This window comes from Equus asinus, chromosome 8 (assembly GCF_041296235.1).
Source record: "Equus asinus isolate D_3611 breed Donkey chromosome 8, EquAss-T2T_v2, whole genome shotgun sequence".
Classification (NCBI taxonomy): domain Eukaryota; kingdom Metazoa; phylum Chordata; class Mammalia; order Perissodactyla; family Equidae; genus Equus; species Equus asinus.
This window is the reverse complement of record NC_091797.1, coordinates 89481150-89498243: the sequence shown is the minus strand read 5'-3', so window position 1 is coordinate 89498243 and position 17094 is coordinate 89481150. Positions and strand designations below refer to the sequence as shown.

Sequence of the window (17094 nt, the reverse complement as noted above, 5' to 3'; positions counted from 1 at the left end):
TCTCCCGGGTCTGTGAACAGATGTGCGCCTTGAGGTCCCAGATCATTGCAGGCATGTGACTTCCTGAGTCTCGATCATTATAAGAACGATTAAAACAGCAAGCACCTCCAAGTTCTTGATACCATTCTTAGTACATATTTTGGACTACTCTAGGAAGCCAGTATTATAATTATTCCCATTTAACGAGTGAGGAAATTGAGGCTCAGAGAGCGAGAGTGACTTGCCCAAGGTCACTCCAAGGTGAGTGGAGATTTGAACCCAGGCAGCCTGGCTCCAGAGCCTGCACTCTCAAAAGAGATCTGTTTTCAAACTCTACTCCTTCATGCACCACTCTCAAGATTTTTTTACCCTCGCTGCTTACCACCTGTTTTGTTATTTACTTAATATTTTTGTGTAAATAGACTTACTATTTCACGCTTAAATGCATTGATTTGTACATAAAACTTTATAACGCTACAGGAAGCGGAAAGTCAGCATCATATGCCATAGATAGAAAGCAATCGTATAAATAAATACAATTTACAGAAGGCCAAGTATTGAATGCTCAGCAGACACCACTGCCTCATCAAGGCTGTCAGCCTGCCTTGCTCTTTGTCAAGATGAGCGATGAGCAAGCTCTGGAGAGAGGTATGAAAGACACGTTTGCACCAAACTGGGATCTTTCTCCTTGATTGAATCAAAGAAGATGGAAAAGAGCGTTATTTTCTGGTCTCTGATTCAGTGTTATTTGATCCTGGGTCCAAGTTCCACCCAGAATCATGTCTCCTGGTATGAACAGTACACGCCCTACCCTTTGGAGGTCTGCACCGGGCAACATTGACTCCCATATCAACCCTTAGCATTGACTGATGTTGTTAACCTTTGATCCGTGCAGGAGGGCTGGGGAGGTGTTGCCATGGGTATCTTCCTGGAGGTGGGGCTATTTGAAGGGGGCCGTGAAGGATGGAGCAGGAGCCCATTCGGTGGAGAAAGGGGGAGATGACATTCCAGGCAGAGCAAACAGCAAGGACCCTGCCACCCCATATGATACCTTTGTGCAATGATAAAATGATGACTTTACCTCGAGACGTTTTACTGCCATCTGCCAGAAATTATTGGTATAAATCTGCGACGTCTACAACGTGCATGTGGCACCCTTGTGCTGTGTCCAACTTGCACAGCTGTACTAGGCAGCCCTGGAGCACCATGGGTAAAGGCACAGATGTTGAAAGAGCGTGCGCTGGGTCCAAGCAAAGCTTGTTGAGGTGGGAGCAGTAGCTTGGTGGTTGTGTGGTCAGAAGAGGGGGATGGGAAGGAGATGCTGAGTGTGGCAGGAGATGAAGCTGGAAAGAAAGGTGGGGCCCGATGACACCTCCCTCTGTGGTTTTGCTGAGCTTCAAAGTTAAGGCACCGCCTCACTTAGAAGGTCTTACCCTCTGGAGTAGGTCCCCTCCCTTTTCCTCCCACCCAGCTCTCCCAACCTCCACCCTCCCGTGTGACCAGCATCTTGGGTTAGAAGACGGGTTGTTCTGTCTTGGACTAGAGACAGGATTCCTGTGCAGCAGTCAGGGGATGTAGGTCCCAGCCCTGCTCTACTCTTAGAAGCTACCAAGTGTTGGGCAAATCGCTTCCATTCCCTGGGACTCGTTCTCTCCGTCTGGCAAACGGCAGCCCAAATGTTAGCCAGCCTCAAGATTCTGACGCTGGAATTCTAGGGGTCCAAAGTTCCATGATTCTCGGAGATTCCGTAATGTGTCTCTAAGCTCCCGTGATTCTCTGATTCCCAAGTCAAGCTTCTCAGACCCCCATCCTCAGTTCCTGAGGTCGCAGAGGACAGCTCTGAAATTCTGCTGAAGTGGGGTCAAGCCTTCCAATCACACGAGCCACACGAACCCAACTTTCCTATTTCCTCAGCCTCAGACCTCACAGATGGCGAGATGCACCACAATTTTATGATCCGAGAAACAAAAAGAGAAATACTATCCGTTCAAATACAACACAGCTGCTTTCTCATCCCTTAGAGTTTTTATTTCACATGTATTGAAAGAACCATTTTGGACTTATTTAGACATAATCGTTTTTTTTTTTTTCAGTGTATCAATCTTGTGAGTCTCACAAAAAGAAAACATAATAGAAATTCATCTATTCTAAATTCATCTATTCATCTAAAACTTCTTTGCATTCCGGGTCTTGATCTTCCAGATCACTTTCAACTCAAAGTTGTTGATGTCCTTCTTTTCTCACAGGTGTTCTATGAAAAAAACATGCATATTAGCATTGCTGAAACATGACATATACACTTGGCAAAACTAACCAAGAAAAACTGGAAGAAAATAACAAAGTAGTTATTTTGTATTTATTTGTTTTATCAATGCAGTTATTTCACTTTCACTGACAAATTTATGGCTAAACAAAACACACTGTAACAAAAAACAGAGAACAAATGAAAATTACAAGCATAAATACATAACAAAGCTAAAAAGAAACAAGTGAAAGAAGAGAACACATCAAAAGGCCGGAGTGAGTGTGACATAAGAGTTACAAACCTGTTGCTCCTTCGGTGGGTCCTCGTTCCAACACGCCTCTCGAAATCTGAGCATCTCCCCACCTGGAACAGACTTTCAGAGCTTAAAGATAAGCGACTTTTTTTGCCTCGAAACTGAAACTTCGAGTTTCGACTCATCAGGTGTTCGACAGAAGAAATGCTGATGGGTACGATGCTGGAGGCGACCAGTGGGGCTGGACTTGACCAGGTGGCCATGGTGCCCGCAGCCTTCGTGGGGGCTTCTCCGCACTGGTGCTGACTCTGCCTGAGTTTTGCCCTAAAGCCTGGCTTCAGAACGCAAGGCCCAGGCAAGCTGGGACCCCACCATGTTTCAACGCTTGATCCCAGCTCGTGAATCTGAGGAGCAGACCTTTGGGAAGACAAAGCACCTTGGTGATGGAGCATCATCTCCCGTGCATGGCAACAGGAGGTAACCTACAATCTTTTGGGCATCGGGGCACGGACCCAACATGTGAAGTGTGTGTGCGAGGGCCAGGGTGGGGGCAGGAGGACCACCCAGAGGTGTGATCCCTTTTGTGCCAGCACCAGATGCTCATGGACACATAGCAATTGAGTTTCGGGCAAAGGGCACAATGCCAGGGTGCCCGGAGGAGGTTCTAGAGAGGGGAGCATCTCTTTAGAGCCACGTTGCCATGACAGCCAGTCACCTGGATCAGATGCCCAAGGTCAGAGCGCTGTGTGAAGCCTGGGAGGCCAGCTAGGAAATGTAACCCCATACCCTTCCAGCAGGAGAAGGGAACCCACCCTCTCTCCTAGCTCCCTGCCCACTGCTGGACCACCTCCTTGCACCACTGGGCTGGGTTTACACCTCAGCTCTGACGTTTACTAGCTGTTGCCTTTGGTCAAGTCAAATTACCTGACGGGGCCTCTGTTTCCTCATGTGTAAAATGGGAATAATGATCATCAAACCTCTGAAGGTTGTTGGCAGGAGTAAATGGTCAGCTAGAATATAATTCTTCTGAGGCGCTTAGAGCATCGCAAACACCTGAATCATCATCAGTGTCATCTTCTTGAATGTCAGAGCTGCAAAGTGTTTTAGAATCAATGTCTTTGTCACCATATTTACTCTCCCTGTTTTCAACAAATATTGACTGAGGACCTCCTAAGTGCCAGGCTTTGTCCAGATGCCGGGGAGACAGGTTGGGGGAGAAGACAGAGGAAGCTTCTGCCATGGTTGTTCACACACTGGAGGAGCAGACAGGGATGAGCTCTTTCATCTGCCTTCAAAGTCGCATCAAATTCCTGGGTTGCATGGTCCGGTGCCCATCCCATCAGGAAATCCTGGGGGGTAGGTAGGCTTCCTCAAGGAGGGAACAGCCAGCTTGAGACCTGAAGGGGTTCACTGAGTCGAAGGGTTGAGAAGAGAAAGCCCAGGGGCTGCCCCAGTGGTGTAGTGGGGAGGGTTGTGTGCTTCACTTTGGCGGCCTGGGGTTTGCTGGTTTGGATCCCAGGCATGGACCTATACGCTGCTCATCAAGCCATGCTGTGGCAGCGTCCCACATACAAAACAGGGGAAGACTGCCAAAGATGTTAGCTTAGCGACAATCTTCCTCAAGCAAAAGGAGGAAGATTGGCAACAGGTGTTAGCTCAGGGCCAATCTTCCTCACCAAAAAAAAAAAAACCAAAACAGAGAGAGAGAAGAGAAGGCCCAATCTAGAAACCAGAAGGTCAACATTCTGGTCCCTTTCTCTAGCGCCACCACTGAGATCTGTCGATTCTGTCTTCCAAACATCTCTGGAAGCTGAACACTCCCTCCACGCCCCCAGCCCAACGCTGGGTTGGCCACCTCCCGGGGAGTGTTTTAACAGCCTCCAAACCAGTCTTCCTGCCTCTCCTCCTCCACGCAGCAGCGAGAAGGCTCTTTGCAGAAAGCAGAGCTAACCATATCCTTCCCCTTCTGAAGACCTTTACGTCCCTCCATTGCTGCGAGACAAAGTCCTGACTCCTCCCCACAGCCCACGAAGCCCAGGGCCTCCAGCCCCTGCAGACCCCCTGCCTCCTCTCACCCCTCCCCTCGCACCCTGGCTGCTGCACACTTCATGCAAGGCCCCACGACAAACGTCCTTCCTGCCGGACCTTTGCACCTGTGGGGCCCTGTGACTGGCCCACTCTTCTGTGAACCCACAACCATGCTTCCGGCCTCGGTGTAAACATACAGTATAACCCCCCGCCCCGGCCCTCCCTCCCTGGGCCAGGTCAATCCCTGTGCTCTCAGCTCCCCAGTGATTGCTGGGGAGTCCTGCCTCCCTCACTTGGATGCCGGGCCATCATCCCCTTCTTACCTGCTGACCCCCAGTGCCCAGCACAGGGTGCTCAGGAAATCCGGTTGCTAGAATGTTCTTAAACATGTGGTCCATTCAGCTCTCTTCCTTTGATCTCCATTTCTCCACCCATAAAGGGACATTATAAACACGCAGCAGGGTTCCTGCAGTTACAAAGCCTCTAATACGGGCACAGTAAACACTAGACAACATGGTTCTATTGTTTCCAGACCAGGAACAGCTGGCTCCCCAGAGGCAGGGGGTTTCATTTTGTCAGTTCCAGCACTTTCTGCCACGTAGTGGACCTGTGACTGAATTAATGAATGAGTTATGAAGAACTCATGGCTGGCCATGGGCTAATGACAGTGCTTAAGATCTGTGCGCCTCAATTTCCTTATCTGTAAAATGAAGATGATAAAAGACTTATTGCAAGGTTATTAAAGGTTTAAATGTGTGAATATAAAGTGTTTAGAGCAACACTTGGCACTTAGCAGGGAAATATATATATACGAAATGTTTGCTGTTATGGTTGTAACTATCCCAGAAATTTATTTTAAACAGGTAATATATACAGACAGTAAAAAAAAATTCAAATAGAACAAAGAAGGAAAGTTCACAGTGAAAAGCCTGCATTCCTTCCCCCTTTTCCTTCAGTGCATATGCATATAACACATAGACAGATTTATTATATTGTACCCATTTTACAGATGGAGAAACAGAGGCACAGAGAGGTGAAATCTCTTAGACTGAGCTGAGATCCACCAGCCTGGAGTTTTATTTTATTCCTGTATATCAGGGTTTCCCAACCTCAGCACAACTGACGTTAGGCTGGATGGTTCTTTGCTGGGCAGGGAGGGGGCTGTCCTGTACACAGTAGGATGTTTAGCAGCATCCCACGTCTCTAGCAACTAGATGCCAGTAGGACACTCCCCACCTCCAAATCGTGACAACCAAAAATGTCTTCAGGCACTGCCAAATATCCCTGGGGGAGGAGGGGCGGAGGTAGGCCAAGGGCAAAATCGCCCCTTCCTTGAGGACCCCGGACGTCTATGAATACGTATGCAGCCCCTCCCTCTTTGTTCTTTTACACAACACTGGCATAAATACGCCCCGCCCAGGGGCTGGTTTGCTTCTATTACACCGCTTCTTGGCGATCGTTCCACCCACTGCTTATCGACAGAAGGGAAGCTCTCTTAAACAGAGCCGCCCAGGGAGGAAAAGGGGTGAGCCGCCCGTCCTGGGGGTAAGCCAGCCCGCGGAGCAGGACTTCCTGGGCGGGGTCGGCTCCGGGCGCCGCCCCTCGTCCCCGCGCGGCCGGGAGGCGGGCCTGGAGGGCGAGGGGCGTGGCCAGGAGCAGGCCTGGGGGCGGGGGCCGGCCCGGGGGACGGAGGGCGTGGCCAGGAGCGGGCCCGGGGGGCAGGGGGCGTGGCCAGGAGCGGGCCCGGGGGGTGGTGGGCGGGAGACGGGGGGCGGGCCCGGGGGCGGGGCCGCGTCCCGGCCGGCCCGCGTGACGTCACGGCGCGGCCCCTCCCCCGGCCGGGGCGGCTGGCGAGCGGGATCGCCGGGCGCGCGGCCGCCTCGCCGTGCCTCCGCACGGTAGGTGCCCGGGGGCGCGGGGCCGGGCTGTGGCGCCGGCGGGGGACGCCTGCGGGGCGGCCTGCGGCTCCGGGGGGCTCTGGGCGCGCGTGGCGTCCCCACGGCCCGGCGCGGCCGCTCGGGCTCCGGCGCTGGGAGCGGGCAGGGAGACGGCGCGCGCGGGCGGTCCGGGGACCCGCGCGCTTTCCGCGGGTGCGGCGGAGACCCGGCCCGGTGGCCGCGCTTCCCGCACGGGACCCTGCGGCCGGGAGGAGCCCAGCGTCTGTGCGTGTGTGTGGCGGGCCGGGGGAGGCGGCTTGTCATCCCGATCGGAGCCCCCGAGCCCTCCCCGGCGCGCGGGGACCCCCAGGCGGGCGCCGGGACGCGCGGGGGGCGCGTGGAAGTTAACTTGCACCCGCCGTGGAGTTGCGAGGCGGATCCGAAGTGGAGGCACTGGGGGACGGAAATCGCTGGCTGGGGAGGGGGGCGCCGAGAGCGTGGAGGAAGGGGAGCCCTGGTGAACTTGGGGGTCATCCGCGAGGAGGGGGCGACATTTGGCTAGAGGATCCCGTGAACCCGGCGACCTCCCCCTCTCAATGAGAGCTGGGCAGGAGGTGCCTCATAAACTGCGACTGGGAGTGGCAGCAGAGCATAGGGGGCATGGTCGCTGGGCTGGGCACGCCTGACCTGGCACGGTCCTTGTTGCTATGTGGGACAGAGGTCCAGGGCTAGCTTTCCCACTCAGAGGCCGGCCCCTCTGGAGGAAGGGTGGGAACCCTCTGATTCAGTACAATCGTTAGAACACATCGTGCCTTTCCCCTTTTTACAGATGGGGAAACTGAGGCTCAGAGAGGCCACATGCCCATGGCCCTTCTCACAGCTAGGATTGGCAGAGCCAAAACTCACCCTCAGGCCTCCTGACTTCGTGTGTCCTGTAGGGGAGTTGGGGAAGGGGCTGGCGAACTCCTACTCATCCTTCAGACGCCTCCTCCAGCAGCACCCCTTCTGGAAGCCTCTTTTGGCGTTCCTGAGGTGGTATTGTGTGCTTCCTGTTTTGAGCCCCGCAGAGGTAGCTGGCCTTTTCCCTCACTTATCAGCCTCCTTGCAGGTCTGCCTCCCACAGTGGGCTGTGGACCCCTCTCCCCATACCCCATCTTGTGTCGTTTCATTCAGCCGGGTAGGCTGATGGTGAGGCCACACTCCTGGGTTTGGACAGATCAAGGTGTGACTCACTCTGGTTTAGCGGTGATGTGCCCCGGGCGAGTCATTACCCCCGACCCAGCCTCAGTTTCCATGACTGTAAAATTGAGTTCGTTGCATCATTTATGAACCGCTTTACCCCATTGAACCCTCACTGTACTGTTATTTACTTAATATACATTTATATCACCTTATTTTTTTAAAACCTCATGTAATCTGTTGTAGAGCAGCTTTATTGAGATATAATTCATATACCATACAATTCCTCCTTTTAAAGTATTCAGTTTGGTGGTTTTTAGGATATTCAGAGTTGTGCAACCATCCCCACTAATTCTAAAACATTTTCATCATCCAGAAAGAAACCCTGGACCCTTCAGCAGTCACTCCTGAATCCTGTCTTCCCCAGCCCCCTGGCAACCGCTAATCTACTTTCTGTCTCTGTGGATTGGCTTATGCTGGACATTTCATGTAAATGCAATCACGCACTATGCGTCCTTTTGTGACTGGTACTTTTCACTTAGAATAATGTTTCCAACGTTCATCCACATGGTAGCACGTATCAGTCCTTCCTTTATTTTCTAGAATGGCGTTACTTTTTATGGCTGTATAATATTCCATTGTTATGGATAGACCACATTTTATTTATCATTTATCCGTCGATGGACATTTGGGTTATTTCCAATTTTCGGCTCTTATGAATAATGCTGCTATGAACATTTGTGTACAAGTCTTTGTGTGGACTTATGTTTTCCATTCTCCCAGGTATATCCCCAGGAGTGGAATTGCTAGAGAATATGGTAATTCTCTGTTTAACCTTTTGAAGAACTGTCAAATCGTTTTCCAAAGCAGCTGCACCATTTTACATTCCCGCCAGAGCGGATGAGAGTTCCAATAATCTTAAATAAATTTAGTCTCCTCTTAAGCATTTCTGATCTTTGAAATGACTGGCTTTGATGTGCAAGTTATAGATTATTTTCTAACACAAATGAAATTAAGTGCCCCATTAGCAGAATAAGGAGTATGCTGCGTGTCACCAGGAACATCTCTGGGACCATCAGGGAGGGAAACACATGGAGCCTGTAGAGGGGTCATGTTCCTCCTCTAACAGTGACAGATATTTGCTGAGGGCGTACTGCCAGGCCCTGAAGGTGAGCTCCCTTGGGGGCCACATGAGGGGCCTGAGGGAGCCACTGCGTGTTTCAAGAGATGCCACCCCCGGGCCCGAGACTGGCAGTCTTGCATTACAAATGCCCCATCTGTGACCAGACATCCCTTCCGTCCTCCTGGGCATCATTCTCGCACCGGAACCCCAAAGTTTCTTGAAGGTCATCCGTTCTTCCTGAGGTTGAACTTGTGTTCTGTGGACTCAGGAACCCAAGCCAGCAGCCGCCTGTCTGTGTGTTCTGGGGTCTCCCCTGGGCAGATGCTGTTTGAGAGGGGTGTTGAGACCCTGCCTTCTGGGGGCTCTCTCCAGCCTCTCCTGCTGTTGTTCATTTGTTTAGACGGTCCCTTCCTTTCCCTTTTAACATCTTGAATTCTTGTGCACGAGGAAGGCAGCCTGAAATGGAAACAGGGTTGAGGTTAGAGGAGGGACTGCCCCGTTCTGGGCCTCAGTGTGCCCTGCTGGGGAATGGGCGTGGACAGAGTCAGAGCCCAGATACTCTACCACCTTGGGGTCAGGAAGGCTGTCAAAGTGCGTTATTGATGGGACTTTGTGGGTCGATTTGTAGCATGAGGGGGGGGTCAGAAGTGGCTGGTGATTTGAAAGCCTGGGTGTGGCCTGGGTGGCTCTGATTTGCCGTGTGGCGTCTTGGCAGCTGGTCTGGGTGGCAGCAGCTGCTGGCCTCCCCACTGCCCGCCTATTCCTGGACCCACAAGGCCCCCTTGCTCTCTGCCCCCACACAGCCACCCATCTGGGGCCGCTCCAGAGAAGGTTCCGGGATGCCTGTCCCCTCCCACGTCCCTTCTTGGGTCTCCTCGGCCCTGGGCTGCGGCCTGAGGAGGATTCGTGGCAATGATTCATTCAGAGCAGCAGCCCAAGAGCTGAGCCGGTCCCCAGGAATGGCAGGGAAGGACCACAGAGAGCAGCCCACGTGCCCTGGGGAGCTGCTGGGGCTGCCATGCAGGGAGGAGCTTCGTGTTATCCAGCTGCTCAGATGGCAGCGGGCAGCAAGGAGGGGAGGCCGCCCATCTGCCAAGTGAACTGTTGCATCAACCAGACTTTTGACCCCAGGCCGCTGTGCCCAGGGGCGGGCTGGTGGCCAGAAAGGGGCTCGGGCCCGTGTTGGAATCTGCCTCCCCACGCGTCAGGTTTCTCAGCTGCAGAAAAGAGGCACAAATCGGACCTGCGTCCTGGGGTTGTCGGACGGGAGGGGATGGGGTCAAGTGTTCTCCCTGGTACAAGGCAAAACGGGAGGCCCTGGAGTCTGGCAGGTTCTTGGGAATCTTGAGCAGGTCTGTTGGTGAGCCTCAGCTTGCCCAGCTGTCAACAGGCGATAATTATGCAAATAACTAATATCAACAAAGCTCACCAGGTGCCAGCCAGTGATCTAGGCCCTTTGTGTACTGTAACTCATCAGTTCTCCCAGCAGCCCTATGAGAGGAACATGCCTGGGCACAGAGAGGTGGAGTAATTTGCACAGGGTCACCCAGCTAGGAAGGTGGGAGAGACAGGATTTGAATCCAGAGTCTGTGCTCTTAATTATGGTCTTACTTCGTCTCAATACCCTCTTTTAATGCCCAGCACATTGAAAACACTCGGAAAATGTTATTATTGTTCTATTATTATAAAATTATTATTTATTATTAATAAACGTTTATCCCTTTCTCTACCCCTTTGCCTACACTCATTCCTAGAGGTGGACAGAACAAACAGGGCTCTTTGCTTGTGAAGTCTAGATTCCTACCCCATGTACCCCACGCCCCCCACGCCCCCCACGCCCCCCACTCTCAGGAGCAGTTGGGGATGGGCACGAGCTTGGAGGCAGCTGCGTCCCAACTCTGCCTCCAAATCGCTCTGTGACATTGGGCCAGGTGCTCCCTCTCTCTGAGACTCAGTTCCCCCCCCCCCCCGCCCCGTGAAATGGGCAGCTGCCCTGGGAAATGAGCTGCCAGTTGCTGGCTTTCGATGCCTTCGACCCACAGGATGGTTTTTCTTTAGCCCCTGGGGTGTTTTATTTTAAACCGAGCTAACATTCAAATATTTTTAGAGAATCACTCCAATTTCTCACTTCTTTTGGAAACTCAGGAGCTTGGGCCGAACTGGAGGGGCCTGAAGCTGCCCCTCTGATGGCCCGGGCTCCTCTGGTCCCTGCAGTCCCCACTGCTCCCCGTGATCATATGCATGACTTTCCTGGCCCCAAGGGCCCCCTGGCCTGTGCGGGTCTTCAGGGCTGCCTGGGTGTCACTCAAACAAGCAGTTCCATTGCTTTCAAAGCAAATTGGTTTTTTTTTTTTGGAAGTTAGCCCTGAGCTAACTGCTGCCAGTCCTCCTCTTTTTGCTGAGGAAGACTGTCCCTGAGCTAACATCCATGCCCATCTTCCTCTACTTTATATGTGGGACAGCTACCACAGCATGGCTTTCCAAGCAGTGCCATATCCGCAACCTGGATCCGAACCGGCGAACCCCGGGCTGCCAAAGTGGAACGTGGGCACTTAACCACTGTGCCACCAGGCCAGCCCCCAAAGCAAATTGTTTTTAACCACTGGTTTCGATTCTCTCCAAGAGTCCTTCTAGCTCCACTTTCCTAGGACATCGGAGGCTGTCTGAGGCCTCCTGGTGCTCTTTCTGTCCCTATAAGCCCTCAAGGCTTTAATGGGGAGCTTATCCCCATTCCACACGCTGCAGGTCGAGACCCCCTGTTTCTGGGCCCCAGGGTCTCGCCCCACCTGGTTTGAGTCCCCGCCTAACCCACAGTGAGGTATTTGGGGACAGCCAAGGTCCCTCTGCTCTGAGTAGCGGCGCGTATGTGTCTGGGTCCCAACACATCTCCACCGGCCCAGCTGCTGGGACACCATCCCCTACCCTTTCTCTGTCCTCACAAGGTACCGGGGGGGCATCTGTTATTGACCACCCCATTTCCCAGAAAGTGAGACAGTTGAGGCCCTTCTCTGAGGTCACACGGGCCTGATGCACCAGCAATCGAACCCAGATTTGCCTAGTCCACAGGCTGCCGGTGGGAGTCATCCATCCGTCCCATCTCTGCACAGACGTCCCCTGAGTGATGCCCTCTACCGTGTCTGTGGTCACTGCCGCGTCCCCCGCACCTGCCACTGGGCCTGGGTCATCCTAGGCGCTCCGTACCTACTTGCAGAATAAGGCCATGTGGCAAGTTTCCAGCTAGATGCTGGGGTGTAGGATTGGAAGGCGCCAGGTCCCCGTTTTCCTGGAGTTTACCATCTAGGGAGGCGTCAAACGAGAGTAAACCACATCTCAGACTCGAGGGCCGAAGTAGCAAGTTGGGTGCAGCACGTCTCGAACTTGAATGCTTACACGGATCCCCTGGGGATCCTGCCCAAGTGCAGATTCTGGTTCAGCAGGTTTAGGGCAGGGCCGTCCAACCAGCTCCCAGGGGACTCCAGTGCTGCTCCTCTGAAGATCACACTGGGAGGGCCTGGATCAGAGGTCAGCCAACTACAGCCCAGGGGCCAAGTTCGGCCCTCCGCTTGTTGTTGTCAATAAAGTTTTATTGGAACGCAGCCATGCTCACTGAGTTACGTGTTGTCTGGCTGCTTCTGTGCTACAGGGGTCGAGTTGAGTAGTTCCAACAGAGACCAGGTGGCCACAAAACGGAGCATATTTGTTCTTGGGCCCTTTATGCAAAGTCTGGCAACCCCTGATCTAATCATCTCCTGGGTCCCTTCGAGCTGTGATATTCTGTGGTTTGGTGAGTGTAAGGTGGTAATAAAAATAATGGTCACTGTATTTGAGTGCCTACTGAGGTCTTTACTTGTTTTTCTTAGCTCGACTCTATCCTAGGCGACACTATTGTCTCCATTTTAGAGGAGAGAAAACTGAGGCTCGTAGGGGCTGAGTCACCAGTCCAGAGTCTGTGGGCCAGGGAGTGGGTGAGGCCCATCAGAGCCAGGTCATCTCCTTCTTGTCGCACAGGAGCTCCTGCCTGGGACCTTTCCACAGAGCACAGAGAGGGGTTTGTTTTGATTTCAGCCTGTCCGAGGGCACTTGAGTGCCTTCCTCTCTTTGTTTGTCTGTTCTCTCATTTAGTCCACAAATATCCACGCAGCCTGTGCTGGTAGCGGGGGGCCGTGTTGAATTCCGAGAGGATGTGGGGAATGCCCAGCGCTGCGCATTCCAGGGGAGGGGGCAGGGAGCTAGAGAGCCACCCAGGGTGCTGAGCACTTTGGGGGACACTGGCACAGCGAGGCAGTCAGGGAGGGCCTCCTGGAGGAGGTGTGTACCTATTGTACCCATAGGAGTTAGCTGGGTAGAGGAGGGCAGGAAAGGATTTCCAGGGGGAGGGAACCACAGGCACAACAGTTTGGAGGTGTGGGCCGCTGTGGCCTCGCAGGTGTGGTGTAGTTAATGGCAGAGACTCTGGAATGTGTGTGTGTTGGGGGTGGGAGGTAGGTGGTAAGGTTGGAGGTCAGCCGGAGTGCCTCGTCAGGGAACCTGGGTTTCACCTGGAGAATTTCACAGTTTCCCTCCCCGGGGCTGCCTCTGATGACTTCCAGGAGAAAGTCCCCACTTGGTGCTTTCACCAAGAACGGGATGTTCCTCCCTCTGCAGACGCCCGTTGTTTCCCAGGAGCAGAGCCCTGCGGGCTCCCCAGGCTCCTCTTCGCCGGCAGCCTCCAGCCAGGGGCGTCGGGATTGCTTTCTCTGCATCTAGTTTTGCAGTTACTTTTTAATTAAGGCGTGTTTTTCCTCAGAGCCAGTGGGTTCTAGTTTCCTTTGGAAATGTTTTAACAATATTGAATCCATTAACAGGAATATTCAAGGGGTGAGAGGAAAGGGCTTTCTGGAGGTAGCTGAGGGTCCCGAAGGCGGTCCTCAGAGGTGGGAATTTGGGGACAGGAGGGGGGTGCTTGGAGGGGGCCAGGCCAGCACTGAGCTTGCTCCTAATGTCCTGCTCCTTCTCTGGAGCCCCAGGAGCCTTGACCGAGGGGCAGGCGGTGGCTGCCAGAGATGGGCTCCTGCTCCAGGCTGTTCCTGCTCCCCAACTCGCTCCTTCTCTCTGTGTCTGTCTGGGTCTCTGTTTTTTGTCGCTCACTGTCTCCCTCTGTCTCTCTCCCCTCCTCTCTCTCTCTCATTGTTTCTGTCTCTCCCTTAGCTTGCTCTCTCCCATCTCTTTCTCCTCATCTCTGTCTCCCTCATCTCTGTGTCTCCCATCTCTCTCTCTCCTGCATCTCTGTCTCTCCCCATCTCTGTCTCCCTCATCTCTGTCTCCCAATCTCGGTCTCTCCCCATCTCGGTCTCTCCCCATCTCTGTCTCTCCCCATGTCTGTCTCTCCCCGTGTCTGTCTCTCCCCCCCGTCTCTGACTCTCTCGTCTGTCTCTGTCTGTCTCCTCCCTCCCCCACCGCACTACTTCCCTTTCCTCCCCACGCCCCCTCTGAGCACATCAGCCAGCCCAGCTCTTCCCTTCTCATTAGAAGCTCTCCGTCCCACTTCCTTTGGCTGTGAGTGACATCCTGCCTCAGAACCATCCCAAGCCCAGAGGAGCCCAGAGCTCAGCCAAGCACCCTGTGGAGGCGTGGAGGAGGTGGCTGCCACCTCCCCTGGGGAGAGATGGAGGCCACACTGTGGGTGTCCAGGGTTCTGAATCCACCCACGCCCACGCCCACGGCCCCTCACCCCGCCCACCGGCCCAGGGCTGTGAGGGAGGAAGAGGAAGCTGGGAGTTGGCCCCGAGAGGGCAGAATGCAGCTTTGGGTTTGATTCAGTGTGGGGCGCTCAGCTGGCTCCCTGCTGTCCCCTGGGCGGGGCTCTTGGTTACCGCCCTACTAGGTGGCTGTGTGGGCCTGCATATCATTGCCGCTGCCATTTCTCGGTGTGCTCATTGCTCCCCCGCAGCACACAGTAGGCCAGCAGTACATGTTTGCTGGCTAAGAGCTTTGGGGAGAATGGCAAGATTGGAGATTGAGTCCAGCCTCTTCCTTTCAAGATGGGGAGACTGAGGCCCAGAGAGTCCAGGCGGCTTGCTCAGGACCACACAGACCGTTTGGGAGTTCCGGCTGGGTCTGCGTGCCCCTGCCCGGAAGGTGGCAGTGCACGGAGCGCTCTAGCTGGTGGGTGCTCTGACGCCCCCGTGGGTGTTCTGTGAAAACAGCCTCCTGGAGGCTGAGACTTGCGTGTGAGGCCGGCTCGCCCTTACCCTGCTGCTAGGGGCTCTGGGAGCGGGTCAGGTCCCTGGGGTCAGAGGTCGCTGACCTTGGAGTGGCTGGACGGTGTGTTCTCAGGCAGGGGCTGTGGCTGCACCCACCTTGGGACCTCAGTCCTCTGCTTCTGTGCTGCGTAGGGGAGAAAGCAATTCCTCTGTGCTCGAGGTCCTTCTGGCTGGTCCAAGAATTAAATTGACGTGAGACAGAATAACAGGAGAAAATCAGGCAAAACTTAATAACATGTATACAGGGGAGAGACCGAGGCCGCCACCTTAATTACCATCTGCAGCTCACGACAAAGGAGGGCGTTGGGGGTAGTGGTTTGGGACTTCAAAGGAGAAGAAGGCCATTCATGTGGAGACGGAAATGCAATTGTTTGATAAACAAGTGTTTGCTGGGCCATCTGTAGACAGTGTGGCTGAGACACACATTTGACCTCACAGGACCGTAATCTCAGGGTATTAGCTCCTTCCTGGGACAGGCCTTCCATCTTAAATTCTTTTAGGCATTTAGGGGGAAGGTCAAAGTTTTCTTTCAGAGTCTTTTGTTCTTAAAAATAATGAAGCCAAGGAGACACAGTTTGGGGTGGCCAGTTCTGATCCCCCACCGTTGCCTGGCCTGTCTTGCTCACAAGGAGACTGTCCTGTCACGGGGCCACCTGCGAGTTAGCTGGGAAGACCTATAAGGAGGAGACGTGGCTCCCAGCCTCCGAAGCCTTCAGTAGAAGATGTCACTCACGGCCACTCCTTGTTGTAGCCCTTGAGGCCACACGATCTGCCCTTGTGCTCGTCTCCTGCCTCCCGTCCCCTCCCTCTGGAGGAGGACTCCAGTCATGCAGCGCCTCTGACCCTCGGCGGCGTCCCGGGAGGGTTTGTGCATCGCTGCCCGCTGCGCCCCACGCCCAGCATCCCCCTTCGGCAGAGCTGGGGAATCTGCATCTCCAACAGAGTCCCAGGTGGTGCTGATGCTGCTGCCCTGGGAACCCACTTTGAGAACCGCTGTAGTAGCGGTTAACCGCACACGCGTTCACGACCCTGCCCCAGCGCCGAGCTCCGGCACGGACCTGCCGCCGGCTCTCAGCATCCCAGCCTCAGCATCCTCGTCTGCAAAATGGGGTGGTGGCAGCACTGTTCTCGGAGGTTCCCTGTGAGGGCTCAGTGAGTGGATCCGTGTGCGGTGCCTGGCACAGCGCCCAGGCACGGAGGAAGCGCCATGTGTGTTTGCTGTTGTCACTATTATGGTTGCTGTTATTTGTGTTACTGTTATGATTTAGCCCCCTCCCCCGCCTGCCCCCAGACTGTGCTGCTTACAGCGAATCCTCTGCCTGTCCTTTCCGTCCGTCCTTTCCGGTCCAGCGTTCCCTCGGCTCCAGCTCTTCCCTCCCCCCGGGACACGTCCCCCGACCCCTGCACCTGTCCCAGTGCTGCCCAGCGTTCTAGACCGCGCTCCATTCCTGCCCCACCCTCTCCACTCCCTGCCCGCCCCAGCCAGCATCCAGCCCCTTCCTCCCACCTCCCTGATCATGTGACTTCTTTATTCCTCTGATAGAGCTCCCGTTTCATTCTGCCCATTATCCAGTTACTCCGCGCCCGTCTCCCGGCCTGACCCACAAGCTCCTTCAGATCCCACTTCTTGGGCTTTGCTGCCACAAAGGACGCCCCTGGGAAGGTTACCCCCAAAGTCCAGCCCTGACGTGTTTCAGGAATGCCAGCCCCATGGGCAGCCGGGGTCAGGGAAGGGCCTGCGAGGCTGTGGGGTGGACCCCGTTTGGAATATGTGATTTCCCTAATTGGTAAGCGCCTGAGATGACATCCAAAAACCCCAGGTTGAAATATGCATTTTACCCTTGAGCGCTGTGCGCCCTTTGGTAATTTTCTTAGTTATTTGTGCCCTGTGCGTCTTCCTTTTAACAGCACACTATATCACTTACATCAGTGGGTTTTTGTGAGGATTCAGTGCGGTCTCCTTTATGCAGCAAATATTGAGCACCTTCTGTGTGCCAGGCACGCAGGATCCAGCAGTGAGCAAGACAGGCCATCCCGGCCCTTGGGGAGCTCATGCTTTAGAGGAACAGTTGGGCACAGAGGGGGATATATTGGGGTTCTCCAGAGAAACAACCAATAGGATAGAGATGTTTATACAGGTAGGAGGCTGATTATAGGAATCGGCTCTC

At 54.1% G+C, this 17094-nt stretch overlaps 1 protein-coding gene across 5 annotated transcripts in view; it reads left to right on the top strand.

Moving 5' to 3' along the window:
- Positions 1-2431: 2431 nt before the first annotated feature.
- TPST2 (tyrosylprotein sulfotransferase 2) overlaps positions 2432-17094 on the top strand; it is a 55439-nt gene continuing 40776 nt past the window's right edge. Inside the window, exon 1 of one of the 5 annotated variants that reach the window (XM_014857849.3) lies at positions 2432-2954. In XM_014857849.3, the coding sequence (XP_014713335.2) occupies positions 2851-2954 (104 nt within the window). In that variant the 5' untranslated portion in view covers positions 2432-2850. Of the gene's footprint in view, positions 2955-5955; positions 6051-6290; positions 6404-17094 lie in introns of those variants that run through there. The other 4 variants (XM_070516293.1, XM_070516297.1, XM_044775648.2 and 1 more) reach the window with 4 other exon arrangements.